Source organism: Rhincodon typus, chromosome 14, assembly GCF_021869965.1.
Source record: "Rhincodon typus isolate 14 chromosome 14, sRhiTyp1.1, whole genome shotgun sequence".
Lineage (NCBI taxonomy): Eukaryota > Metazoa > Chordata > Chondrichthyes > Orectolobiformes > Rhincodontidae > Rhincodon > Rhincodon typus.
The window spans coordinates 21,359,416-21,373,669 of NC_063345.1; the positions used below are offsets into that span (position 1 = coordinate 21,359,416).

The following is a 14,254-nucleotide window of genomic DNA, read 5'->3' on the forward strand; positions in this document are numbered from 1 at the left end:
TAACATGTTGCGTTTTTTTTAGAGGGATCTCTGATAGCTCATCCAGCCTGTTTTAAATAAGTATACATGGCCCTTGAACAGGTTCATTGTGTTACTTTACATTGCTCTCTCTTTCAGCAATGAGTTTAATTTGCATCCACTATTCTAATGCAACAATTTCGTGTCTTTTTCAATAACAGTGGGATGAGGGCCTTAATTTTCAGAGGTTGGTATCAGAAATTGGGAAATCATATCTGCCTTAGGAGAATGTGCGCACAAAGGCAAGTTTTTGTTTTTGTCCCTGTTAGGAAGTGCGGGTGTATGCTGCAGTCAGGTCATTGGTCTGGGTAGGAGGTTTAAGGCAACCACCGTGGTTGTTGGATGTAGAGGGGGCCTGCTTTAAAAAGCCCACCTTGGTGCTATGGAACCTCGTTGCAGTTATAATGAATGATACAAAGTATTCTATTTCTCAACAACCACAGATTTCCCCATGACTTATGTAAACCACCTCATGCCCTATGCTTGGCCATGGTCTCTGTACCAGACTATGGAAACCTACCTACACACACTTGACCCCTTTATTGTCCCCTGTTACTAAGCTAGACCCCTCCTTCTTTCCCCTTGAGTCCCTCATAACCCTTATGCCAAGCTATGATGTTCTAATGCTCTTTAACCGACACACACTGCATAAAACAAATGAATCTGAGAGTGATAGTAGGGAATGGAATTAAAAAGAAATTTCAAAACAATAATCCACCTGTCCATCTATCCATCCATCCCCACCTTTAAGAATGGACCTTTGACAATTTTATTGAAAGTAATCAATCACCTAGGTCCCTTTTAAAGTATCAATAGAAGAAAGTGCAAGCTCTTGAAACCATTGGAGGAATGCAGCAGGTAAGGCAGCATCAGAGGAGTAGGAGAGTCGATGTTTTGGGCCTAGACCCTTTGTCAGGACTGGGGAGGGGGAAGGCAGCTGGGAAATAGAGGGAGGAGTGGTGGGGATGGGGGAAGGTAGGTTGGCTGGCAATAGGTGGATGCAGGTAGGGTTAGTGGGGATTGATCAGTGGGAAGGGTGGGGCGAATAGGTGGGAAAGGAGATGGACAGGTAGCTTGGACATGGGATGAGGCTGGGGTGGGGAGATTTTAAAGCTGATGAATTCTATGTTTAGCCCATCAGGCTGTAGACTCCCGAGGTGAAATATGAGGTGTTGTTCCTCCAGTTTGTGTGTGACATCATTTAGGCACTGAAGGAGGCCCAGGATGGACATGTCACAAGGGAGTGGGACGGGGTGTTAAAACGGTTAGCACTTCGAAGGTGTTGTTGATTTATAGCATACAGAGCGCAGATACTCTGCAAATCTGTCACCGAGTCTACAGTTGGTCTCACCGATTTAGAGGAGGCCACTTTGGGAGCAATGGATACCAGTAGACCAGGTTGGAGGATGTATAGGTGAACCCCTGTGGGATATGGAAAGTTTGTCTTGGGCCTCAGTTGGAGGTGAGGGGGCAGGTATAGCACCTCCTGCAGTTGCATGGAAAGGTGCCGGGTGTGGTGGGGTTGGTGGGCAGTGTGGAGCGGACAAGGGAGTCGCGGAGTGAGCAGTCCCTTTTGAAAGACGGATGGACTACCTGTCCATCTCCTTCCTCATCTATCCGCCCCACCCTTCCCACTGATCAATCCCCACTACACCTACCAACATCCACCTATCACAATCCCACCTACCTTCCCCCAGCCCCACCCCTCTTCCCTCTATCCATTTCCCAGCTCCCTTCCCCACCACCGCAACCCCACCCCACCCCAGCCCAGTCCTGTTGAAGGGTCTAGGCCTGAAACGTTGACACCCATACTCCTCTGCTACCTGACCTGCCGTGTTCCTCTAGCTCCACACTGTATCAACTCTGTCTCCAGCATCTGCAGTTCTTGCTATCTCTGAAGCTCTTGAAACCTCCTAACCTCCAGTGTGTATATAAACATTGTGCAGTTCGCAACAGAACTAAGAAAGCCAGACCTGTCATTAAGCAATCTTTTCCTCGGAGCTTGGGTGTTTTCTTAGTCTCCTGGATATAGGGCTTTTAATAAAGACTGCTTTTGCATTCTTGGTGAAGAGTCCAGACTTTTCTTAGACTGTTGAAACAGTTGAGCCCTCGGGAAAATGTTCTTCAATTGGCAGCTCTAGCTCACTTGTTATCTGTAATCAAAAGAATGTGGTCAAATGTGTAGATTTCTAGGAAGAACTTATAAAGGTTAAAAGGGCATGGGGCCAATCCCCAGCCAATCGTTGAATTTCAATCTGAGCTTTTATTAAGCATTTGGCCCTAATTTCCATATTTGAGGCACCAAAATACCCTTTAAATAGGCATTTTGAATAGTTGGGAGTAAGTTTCATGCCACTCTCGGGGTGTATTGGGTCACAATCACTTATGCTTGATCATTTTATTTTATTCACTTGTGGGATGTGGGCGTCACTGGCTGGCCAGCACTTTTTATTGCCCTTCCTTTAGTTGCCCTTGACTAGTCATATTTTCACCCAAAGGCAGGCACAGTCTGATCCAATTCTTTATTCCCATTCTGTATGTTGGCAGGAATAAATGGCAAAATATTTTTCTTTCAAAAAAGCAGCAGCCAACCCTGTCCCAAAATAAAGAACGATCACTGAGAAGGTCTTTCTAATGGCAAAGATCCTTTTTAAACTCCTTTTTGATTTTGGTGAGGTTGTGTGCAAATCTGAGTAACAGCTGAATTCAGAATGTTCTTTTTTTTCCTTGCAAATTCGTACCCTTTTTTTTAACAAGCAAGAGAGTTCTAACAGGAAAGAGATGGAGGCATCAAGCCAAGCCTAATACTGCTCGAACAGGAACTCCAGTACTGAAGGCAATTAAGATATCACTGTAGTAAACTTTGCGCATCACAAATTCGCCATGTAGCAGTACCAAACCTATTTACACTGTTCTGATTGATTCAAATAATTTACTGGAACCAGGTTTTGTTACTCAGTAAAAGAAAATAATTATTGTGTTGAATTGTCTTGGCAGGCTGCAGATGCACATGTTGAATGGAGCGTTACTGGCATTGCTGTTTCCTGTAGTTAATACCAGGCTGGTGAGTATTCCATTTTATGCCTTCACAATGTGATGAATCTTTTGGTTCTAATACCCCTCCTTTCTTAAAATTTACAGATTTGTGGGTTTTTTTTTGTTAGGAACTTGCCTTTTTTGAAATATGAATTCACACCAGCGTAGTGATTTTTCTTTCAAACTTAACTTGACATTCATTCTTGGTGCAAGTTGTCAGTGTTATTGGAACCTTGGCCTACCTAGTCTTTCTTTAAGCCTCTCAAGAAACTCTTGCTGGCTAGTGGTGATAATCAAATGCATAGTCCTTATAAGTGCACTACCAGTCACGCTACCACTCTTGTTGAAGCAAAGTCAAATTTATGCATAGGCAGTGATGCTGACATTCGATATGGCACTTCATCATGAAGTGTCTCAATCACTTCAAATAATGATGACCGTGAGAATGATAGGCTGTTGACTCACTGACATTATTCTTCAGTAGCAGCTTGCAGTTAAAGCTACTTGATGAATTGAATGCCTAGCTAATGTTTTATTATGATTTTTGATTGAAATGGGAATTTTTGATATGACCCAGGATTTCCCCGCTCTTCTTCTGTACATTTTATCTTTTAGTGTTCATTTAAACAATCCAAACAGGTAGGCCAGGCCTAAAGTTACTATTTCTTGGGTACGGGGCGTGAGTTTACTTTTTAATCCAGGGATGCGAGTGTGATCAAATGAACAAACCTTGCAAAACTTTTTAAAATACCAGAACTCTCTATTAAGTGTGCAGTGGTTTGATACGTATTGTTTAAATGGGAATGTTGTAGTAAGATGTGTTGTTTGTTCTGTTTGTGCGTTGATACATTATTTTAATGGTTGTTTTGATAGTGTTACCATTCTCTTAACACTAAGCTCAGCAAGTTGATATCAATACTGAAAACAGTCTCTTTCAATTACAAATATTTCCAAGAGTGTCCATTTGCAACTGAATGGAGTCTAAAACACAGTGATGTGCTGAGTGAAATCACCAGTTGTATTTGTTTCTTTATTCAGTGGCAATGATTTCATCATGTTCACAATGAAAGCTTGTGGCACTTGGCAATTAATGGAATTACAAAACTCATTATGGTGGCTCTTGATTTGTCTGTTGAAAGGATTCTTCTGTTGAAATGCTGCAGATTGTATGCTGTTCGAGAACCAAGAGCTGAAACTGTCTTGCACAAGAATGGTATAAAGCTCTGTGGTGATATTTTCTTTATACCCTGTATTAACCTACACGGACCATATTTCTAATTTTTATTAAAATGTGATAGGAGAGAAATTTGGGATTTGAGATTTTTTTCCATGTATCTAATTGTGTACTTGGGCATCATTGCAGAACACAATGACATTTTATTTCCTTTGGTAACACAGTCCATGTTATAAGTGGATTCAGAGATAGTAGGAACTGCCGATGCTGGAGAGTGTGAGATAACAAGGTGTAGAGCTGGATGAACACAGCAGGCCAAGCAGCATCAGAGGAGCAGGAATGCTGATGTTTCGGGTCTGGACCGAAGAAGGGTTCATCCAGCTCTACACCTTGTTATCCCATGTTGTAAGTGATTATTATCAGCATGGCTGATGGGGAGTGTGTATGGCTGCTTCAAGTAAGGTGATATCTAATGCTTTCTTAAAAATTAAATCCAAATTAGTAATTTATGAAGCCAGTGCATTGTTAAAATCCACAAGGGAATCATTTATTAATTGCCTACATCCTACGTTTCTCTGCTAGCTGGGCTCATCAGCATGCGCTGACGCAGTTGTATTTTGACTGAAATATTGGGCTGTCTTTGTCAGTCACTCTATGTTTGGGACAGTGTGCATGTAAGCCCTTTGTTAGCAAGTGGGAAAATTTTGGAGGATACCTCACTCCAGTGCTTTAAAACTGTATTTCCTGTCAGCTAGTTCAGGTTTACACAGCTTTGGGACCTAAGGAAAAGGTTGTATGACACTGGTGGGCTTGAGGGAACTGGACAAAGTAACTCAGTGGAAGGATGATGGAGAAATGAAGGAAAGTTGAACAGTAGGTTGATTCAGGGTATGGAGGGAATGTCTTATGAGGAGCATTTGAGTAGATGGGCTTGTACGCATTGTGTTTAGGAGAATGGGAGGTGGCCTTTATTGTTGTCGAGCCTTTTAAACATGTCCAATGTTAAAACAAAGATGACAATGTGATTGTTCTAACTACCCCACATTGTGTGGAGACTTGGCTGGGGATAGATGAAGACCAAACTAGACACATTTAGCATGAAATGTTTGCTTAGTGGTTCTAATATTGCCTCATCGCACATGCAGAAATCTGGCAACATAGGTCTGGTTCCTGAATATACATCAAAGTGATGACTATTCCCTCAGGAACTAAAGACTCAAGAATTTTCAAAGCTTGATGTCATAGAATCACACAACACACAAACAATTTGTGAATGACACCAAAATTGGTGGTAGAGTCGACAGTGAAGAAGGTTATCTAAGAGTACAACGGCATCTTGATCAACTGGGCCAGTGGGCTGAGGAATGGCAGATGTGGTTTAATTTAGATAACTGCGAGGTGGTCCACCAGGGCAGGACTTAGACAGTTAATGGTAGGGCACTGCGGAGTGCTGTCAAACAGCGAAATGTAGGGGTGCAGGTACATAGTGGCACCACAGTAGACAGGGTAGTGAAGAAGGCATTTTGTACGCTTGCTTTCAGCAGTCAGAGCATTCATATTGTGGACTAGACACTATGGTTTCTGTACACCATGGGAACAGACCATGACTGTATTTGCACGCACAGATCAGCGGCATGGTGGCACAGTGGTTAGCACTGCTGCCTCACAGCGCCAGGGACCCGGGTTCGATTCCAGCCTTGGGTGACTGTCTGTGTGAAGTTTGCACATTCTCCCTGTGTCTGCGTGGGTTTCCTCCGGGTGCTCTGGTTTCCTCCCACAGTCCAAAGATACGCGGGTTAGGTGGATTGGCCATGCAAAATTGCCCATAGTGTTCAGGGAGGTGTAGATTAGGTGGGCTATAGGGGGATGGGTCTGGACGGGATGCTCTGAGGTTCGGTGTGGACTTGTTGGGCTGACGGGCCTGTTTCCACACTGTAGGGATTCTATTCTATGAGATATAGAGAGACAAGAGCAGAGAAGGTTATTCCCAACCTATGTAGGACATTGGTTAAACCTCAGCTGGAGTATTGTGTAGTTCTGGACATCACACGTCAGGAGGAAGGATGTGAACACGTTGGAGAGACTGCAGAAGAGTTTGAGAATCGTTCCAGCAATAAGGCATTTCAGTTATGAGAATGGATTGGACAAGTTTGAACTGGTTTCTTTGGAGGGGAGAAGGGTAATGGGAGATCTAACTGAAGTTCTCAAAATCATGAGGAGTCTGTTCAGAGTGGATAAAGAGAAACTGCTTCTGCTCATAAAAGAAAAATCAAAAAAGCTTTAAAAAAAACATTTTCAGACAGCGAGTGGTCAGGATTTGGAATGCCCTGCCTAAAAGTGTGACGGACGCAGCGTTCAAGAGAGGATTAGATGGTTCTTTTTAGTAGAAATGATGTGCAGGGTAACAGGGAAATGGCAGAGTTTGACACCAAATCAAAATGCTCAGAGGGCCAGTGCAGGCCTGATGGACTGAATGGCCTCTTTCTGCATGGTGTGACTGTGGGAGAACTTGCAGCATTCTAGTGATCTCTCTGTAACTTCAGGAATCATTTAGATAATGTGCAGGATCAGTTGTGCAACATTCTGTTCATCATCAGTATAACTTGGATGGCTTTAGTGGGGAAGGACATTTCTCCACCTCATGATAAGCAGGTGACATGACAGGTCACACTAAATACTTGTGTATTTATAATTAAAAGAATGATGATGGATGGCTCAAGTCATGTTATTCCTGTGTCTCTTGACTCTACACCGAACAAGCCAACTGGCACAGGTCTGAGGAATCAGTTTTCATGTTAAGTTGGTCTAACAGCTTCTGTTTGGAATTATGCATCTTGTCCACTTCAACAGAATGACCTGGCAACTTATTCTTTTCTCTTACCTCCTGTAAAATTCCGTTTGATTTCACAATGTTCAAAATAACTTATTAACATTTTCACGGTTCATATTTGAACCCTTAAGGTCATTTTACAATTTACCTATTTTACTATTCATCTGCATAATCTTGAGCTTAAATTGGGTAATCAGTCGTGTTGCTATGTTTCTTCAAATAGTCTCTTTGATCAAGGATAACTCTTTATATGTTAATGAGACTGCTTATTTGCAATCAATAATTTAATCTTTAATGTTTGTTGGGTAATATTTATATAGCAGGCTTTCACTGACTTTTTAGTTAAATGTGACTTTGTTCAGTTCTCAACCTTTTGGAGTTGGCCACTTGACACTGGTATCCATGTTTGGTGTGGACTTGTTGGGCCGAAGGGCCTGTTTCCACACTGTAGGGATTCTATTCTATGAGATATAGAGAGACGAGAGCAGGGAGGTTATTCTCAACCTATGTAGGACATTGGTTAGACCTCAGCTGGAGTATTGTGTTCTGGACATCACACTTCAGGAGGAAGGATGTGAACACATTGGAGAGACTGCAGAAGAGTTTATGAGGATGGTTCCAGCAATAAGGCATTTCAGTTATGAGAATGGATTGGACAAGTGACCAACATTGTGACCTGTGTGTTGCTGTATACCTTGGCTGAGTCCAGTAAAATTCCAAATTATTTACTCATAGTTGCCTAATGTTGGATCTTACAGGAGAGAACATCCTCAGGAGCAGTTACTCAGTTATGCTGAGTTTAATCTCTTTGGTGGGGTGATATGAGATGTATCATAATTAGTTTTTGCTCATAACCACTATTTGGCAAACAAGCTCAAAGTGCAGAATAGGCTAAAATAATACAAAAAAAAACGGCGAATGCTGGAAATCTGAAACAGAAATTTCTGAACGGTTCCAGAGATGGGTTGCTGGACTCGACGCTAACTCTGTTTCTCCACCGATGCTGCCAGACTCAGAGTTTTCTCAACAATTTCTGATTTGCTGCAGAATGGACTAGTCCTGTTAATGGAGCCTATCAAAAAAGTGGATGAAAATTGATTTTGCGTCAGTGCAGAATTTGTAAGTTTTGTGTCGTTCATCTGTTCCTGTAGTTAGGCAGCTAGTTTGACTGTTGTTTTGAGGGAAATGACTGAATGATAGCTACTGAATAAGATAGTAGAAATTTCATAGTATCTAAATGACTGTACTCTTTGGGGGTCTTGAAAACATTTAAGGTAGATATGTCCCGAGGGCTTGCTGGGATCTATCACAGGAATTTGAAGGATGCAAGGGAGGAGATTGCTAAGGCTTTGTCAGGGATCTTTGTATCCTCTTTAGCCACAGATAAGATCCCTGAAGACTGGAGAATAACCAATGTTGTTCCTTTGTTTAAGAAGGCCAACAGGGATAATCCACGAAATTATAGGCCGGTGAGCCTTACATCAGTGGCAGGGAAATTATTGGAGAGTATTCTGAGGGACATGATTTACTTGTGTTTTGAAAAGAATGGACTTATTCGGAATAGTCAGCATGGCTTTGTGTCAGGGGAGCTCTTGCTTCACAAATGTAATTGAGCTTTTTGAGGAAGTGGAAAAGATATTGAGGGTAGGGCAATGGATGTTGTCTACGTGAACTTTAGAGTTTTGACTACATGCATTTGACAAGGTCCCTCATGGTAGGCTTGTCCAAAAGATTAAGTCATATGGGATCCACGGTGACTTGGTAAGTTGGATACAAAATTGATTGTTCATAGAAAGGTAGTTGTCGAGGGGCATTTTTCTGACTGAGACATTCCACAGGGATCAGCGCTGGGACCTCTATTGTTTGTAATATGTATAAATGATTTGGGTGAAATTATAGGTAGTCTGATTAGTAAGTTTGCAGATGACACAGAAATTTTTGGAATTATGGATTGTGAGGAAGCTTGTCACAACATGCAGCAGGATAGAGATCACTTGGAAAGTTGGGTAGAGAAATGGCAGGTGGAGTTTAATCCAGACAAGTGTGAAGTGATGCATTTTTTTTGGAGGTCAAATGCAAGAGGAAAGTGTACAGTAAGTGGCAGGATCCTTAGGAGCATTGATATACAGAAGGATGTTAGGGTGTAAGTCCACAGATTCTTGAAAGTGGCAACACAAGTCAATAAGATAGTAAAGAAGATGTATGCCATGTTTGCCTTCATTGGTCAGGGCATTGAATATAAAAGTTGGCAAGTCATATTTCAACTGTGTAAAACTTTAGATGACATTTGGAGTATTGTGTGCCTATCTGCTTGCTACACCATAAGAAGAATGTGGAGGCTTTGGAGAGAGTGCAGAAGAGGTTGGCCAGGAATGGAGTGTATTAGCAACAAGGAGAAGTTGGACAAACATGGATTGTTTTTGATAGAGTGTAGAAGCCTGAAGAATGAACTGATAGAAATATATAAAATAAGGAGATGCATGGATAGTCAGAGTCTTTTTCCCAAGGTGTAAATGTGAAAAAAAACTATTGGGCATAGGCTTAAGGTGAGAGGTGGAAAGTTTAAAGGAAACGTGCGGGGCAAGTTGTTTTAATGCAGAGGGTGGTAGATGCTTGAAATACCCTGCCAGGGGAGGGGGTAGAAGCAGATAGGATAGCAATGTTTGAGGCATTTGGATAGACCCATGAACAGGCAGGTAATAAATGGATATGGACTGTGTACAGGCAGATGAGATTAGTTTAGAATAGCTAAGCAGTGGGCAGAAGGGCCTGTTCCTTTGCTGTACTGTTCTTGTTCTTTGTGCTCTTTTACAGTGCCTTCACAAAATGAGATTGAGAATAACCATTTCTCAGCTAATACAGTACCCTGGAAACTGACACTGGGTACGGAAATTAAAACTCATTTGTGCCTGTCTTTACAGGGTTGATGATCTGTGCCATAAGTGTGCCTGATGATTGATTTATTGTCGAGTGTACCGAAATACAGTGAAAAGCTTTGTTTACGAGCAGTGCGGAATGAACTTCCTGAGGAGGTGTTGGATGTGGGTACAATTACAACATTTAAAAGACATTTGGATAAGTACAAGAATAAGAAAGATTTGGAGGGATACGGGCCGGGAGCAGGCACGTGGGACTAGTTTAGTTTGAGATTATGTTTGGTATGGACTGGTTGGACCCAAGGGTGTGTTTCTATGATGTATGACTCTATGACTCTGTCATCACCTCCCATGTTTGTCCACCTTCCAATTTACATGCAGGAATAGGCTGACCGCGAACTTTCCAGCTCTTTGTTATGTTTTATTTTGGTTTCATATAGATCTTATTGGCATGCAACAGTGAAGTTGTTTTGATTGAGTTGGTGCCCAGATGAAGCCTTGAATTAGGGCTAAGAGGTCACATGGTGCACGCTCTGTTGTGATGTTTCATCTTGCAGAATTAGGCTCTCCAAACAATGTTTGGAGGTTAAAGGAATGACTGTTCAGCGGGTGTCCTTGGCAATGTTTCTGAGAAGGCTTCAATATATGACATGATGATATTGAAAGAAGTGTACAAAATAAGAGGCCTACATGCAGAGGGAATAGAAAATTGTCAGCACAATTCACACAGGAGGCATACTTGCTCATTATAATGGTGTGTCTAGTGAAAGCACTGAATAAACGTAACACCTAGTCTGTCCTTTCTCATTACTTGAGCGACTCTTCCTGGTTCCCTTACAATAGTGAGTTCCCCCCTTCTCCATGATGATGATCATTTCCAGAGCAAATGTTAGCCATGCTGGACTCCCTCAGGGCACTGTTCTGGAGGATGCCATGGGATTGGAGCTAGTGGCACAATAACCATTGCCAAAAGATTCTGGAAATGGATTCAAATCAAGAGAGAAGCTCCCGCGAATGGCTGATGCAATTTATTTTCTCAATCTATCCTTCAAAGCTCACTGCAACTTGCAGGCTGGTGCACAAGTACACAGGATATCCAGTCTGCATGATTTAGTCAATGGAATGATGCTCAAAATTAAAAGGTATGTTGAAAAATCCAATACATCCATTCATTTGATAGTTTCTCCCAAACTGCTGAGTGCCTCCTGCATGTTTTAAAATATGATTGGAGAATTGGAACAATATTGACATTGATCAAGTGTTATGAATTTCAACCCAATTTTCTAATTTTTGGCAGCCTCTATTACTCTTATAACCAGCGTGATCAGAAAGTGAAGACTAAATTTCTATTTGATAATCATTCTCCTTCCCACTATTATAATTTCTCCAGTGTCACTGCTTCAGTGTGATGCATTATCCCCTGTTGACTCAACATTCATAAGTATTGCTGAAGGGAAAATCGTGCATTTTGTTCAAGCTTTTTATCTTCCAGCAGGACATTCACAAGAATCCCAATGTAAAGGGGTGTATTTTATACTGCATGAGAAGTGTGCTGATTGATTAGCAAATGGGCCCTAACTGTAGAGGCATCATCGTGGAGAATGACCATTTAACTCCCATGTTTTGTTCAGATTTAAACCAGACAACTTGACTGTGATTGGTCAAGGCCTTGTCCTGAAGAACGAGCCAGAGGATCGCTTGCAATCTTGTTGAGCTGAAACCGGCACAGTGTGTGTACATGTTCATGCTATCTGCAAAGAACCAGGACATTGTGTACTGTTAAAGCTTCCAGTGTCTGCAAGTGTTGCACTGACTATTTTACATTAGTTATAAGTGTAATTCTTAGCATACTCAGAATTATTTAGCAAATTCTGTCCAATCTCAATTACATCTACACTGTTGAGTTTTGCAAACGTAGACTGGTTGTGCATATCCAGTACCATGCGTTTGTAAGCTTTTGAAGGCATATGTTGGATATGATCCATCAGGCATGGGATGCACGGTCTGCATACCTGATATTGCACTGGCTGGTGCTAAAATTCATGCAAAGTTAGTCATTGATTAATGCAGATGTATGTTCCTGAAAATCACCATGTTAAACAAAACTTCACTAATGGAAACTCATACGAGCCCGGAAGGTCAAACGGGTACGGATTATGAGTGCAAAATGTTAATATAAACATCAAAACTGGACTTGAAAATATGCAAGAAGAACATCGTTTAATATTTCTGGCCTGATAAATAATGTTGCTTATCTGGAGGCTGGAGGCTGGAGGCTGTTGATCCTCAACCAATTCACCTGCAGCAGTGAAAGTTAAAAGGTTGAGGAAAATCCGACAGCTGTTCTGTTGCCTTGGAGGTGGGGGGTGCGCGGGGGAGAGGGGGTGCGGTGTTAAGTGCCCTTGGGAACAGATTTGAAAAACGTATCCAGCCAAAACAAGCAGAATGAACAGGAATGTGTGCAGGAATACGGAGTTGTGAAGTGCACTTCTTCTGTACTGCTCTGAGTTAAGAATTGTGTTATTTCATATCAGATGTCTGTAACTGCAGCGAAGGGTAGTGAAGCAAAGCCGGTGTAATGGTGAGATAACAAGGTGTAGAGCTGGATGAACACAGCAGGGCAAGCAGCATCAGAGGAGCAGGAAGGCTGACGTTTCGGGCCTAGGCCCCCCTTCAGAAATGGGGGAGGGGAAAGGGGGTTCTGAAATAAATAGGGAGAGAGGGGGAGGCGAATAGAAAATGGATAGAGGAGTAGATAAATGGAGAGGAGACAGTCAGGTCAAAGAGGCGGGGATGGAGCCAGTAAAGGTGAGTGTAGGTGGGGAGTTAGGGAGGGGATAGGTCAGTCCAGGGAGGACAGACAGGTCAAGGGGGCGGGATGAGGTTAGTAGGTAGGAGATGGGGGTGGAGCTTGAGGTGGGAGGAGGGGATAGGTGGGAGGAAGGATAGGCTAGGGAGGCGGGGACAAGAGCCACATTACCTTTCCCAGCACCCGCCCACTGAACTGGACCATCCCCAATGGACCACAGCCCACACCCAGGCCCTCCCAACTTGGCCCCAACCGCGAGAATGCCCACACCCAGAACACCGAGATCCCCCAAAAACGTCCCCCCCCGCGACCCCCGAAACACACACCTGCAGCGACGCGCCAGCACCTCCCGGCACCACAATCAAGACCACCCCAGCCCAGATCCCCCGTCCCCCGTCCCCCGTCCCCCCGCCCCCAGACCTGCAAAGGAACCCCCCCCGTCCCCCATTCCCCGCAGGATCCACAACCCGAACCCACAACTCCACTCAGCCCCACCGGACACCAAAAACCGCAAGCACAGCAAACCCACCGGTGCCCTCCACCCAAAACAGGGGCCCTGCAGGGAATGAGGAACGGGGTGGGTCCTTTGTGGGTCTGGGGGCTCTGGGCTGGGGTGGGCTTGATTGTGGTGCCGGGAGGTGCCGGCGCGTCGCTGCCGGTGTGTGTTTCGGGGGTCGCGGGGGGCGACGTTTTTGGGGGATCTCGGTGTTCTGGGTGTGGGCATTCTCGCGGTTGGGGCCAAGTTGGGAGGGCCTGGGTATGGGCTGTGGTCCATTGGGGATGGTCCAGTTCCGTGGGCGGGTGCTGGGAAAGGTAATGTGGCTCTTGTCCCCGCCTCCCTAACCTGTCCTTCCTCCCACCTATCCCCTCCTCCTACCTCAAGCCCCCCCCCCATCTCCTACCTACTAACCTCATCCCGCCCCCTTGACCTGTCTGTCCTCCCTGGACTGACCTATCCCCTCCCTAACTCCCCACCTACACTCACCTTTACTGGCTCCATCCCCGCCTCCTCGACCTGTCTGTTTCCTCTCCACCTATCTTCTCCTCTATCCATCTTCTATCCGCCTCCCCTCTCTCCCTATTTATTTCAGAACCCCCTTCCCCTCCCCCATTTCTGAAGAAGAGTCTAGGCCCGAAACATCAGCTTTCCTGCTCCTCTGATGCTGTTTGGCCTGCTGTGTTCATCCAGCTCTACACCATGTTATCTCAGATTCTCCAGCATCTGCAGTTCCTGTGTAATGGTGAACTGTATTCGTTGAGGCCTATCATTCATTTTTTTTGATAGAAATCTTTCTGGCTTGATGGCAACATTCTATTAATGATGAACGGTACCGGATTGCTACTGCATAGTAGCAGCATGGCTAGCTTCCCTTGTTGATCAAATTTACACAAGTGTTTCTTGTGATTATTTTGACGAGTGCAAAATAAAGAGATTCAACAATGTCTTTATGGCTTACAGCGTACTAGTTTTGGACTACCTAATGACTACTGTCCTGTTTTGCAGTGGGCAA

The 14,254-nt window shown here is 43.7% G+C and overlaps 1 protein-coding gene across 7 annotated transcripts in view; it reads left to right on the top strand.

Annotated features, from left to right (window-relative positions):
* LOC109931670 (transmembrane protein 164) overlaps nt 1–14,254 on the top strand; it is a 228,283-nt gene that overhangs the window by 56,540 nt on the left and 157,489 nt on the right. For all 7 annotated transcript variants that reach the window (XM_020530940.2, XM_048604892.1, XM_048604897.1 and 4 more), the window contains one exon: nt 3,016–3,082. In XM_020530940.2, coding sequence (XP_020386529.1) covers nt 3,016–3,082 — 67 coding nt within the window. The remainder of the gene's footprint in view (nt 1–3,015; nt 3,083–14,254) is intronic.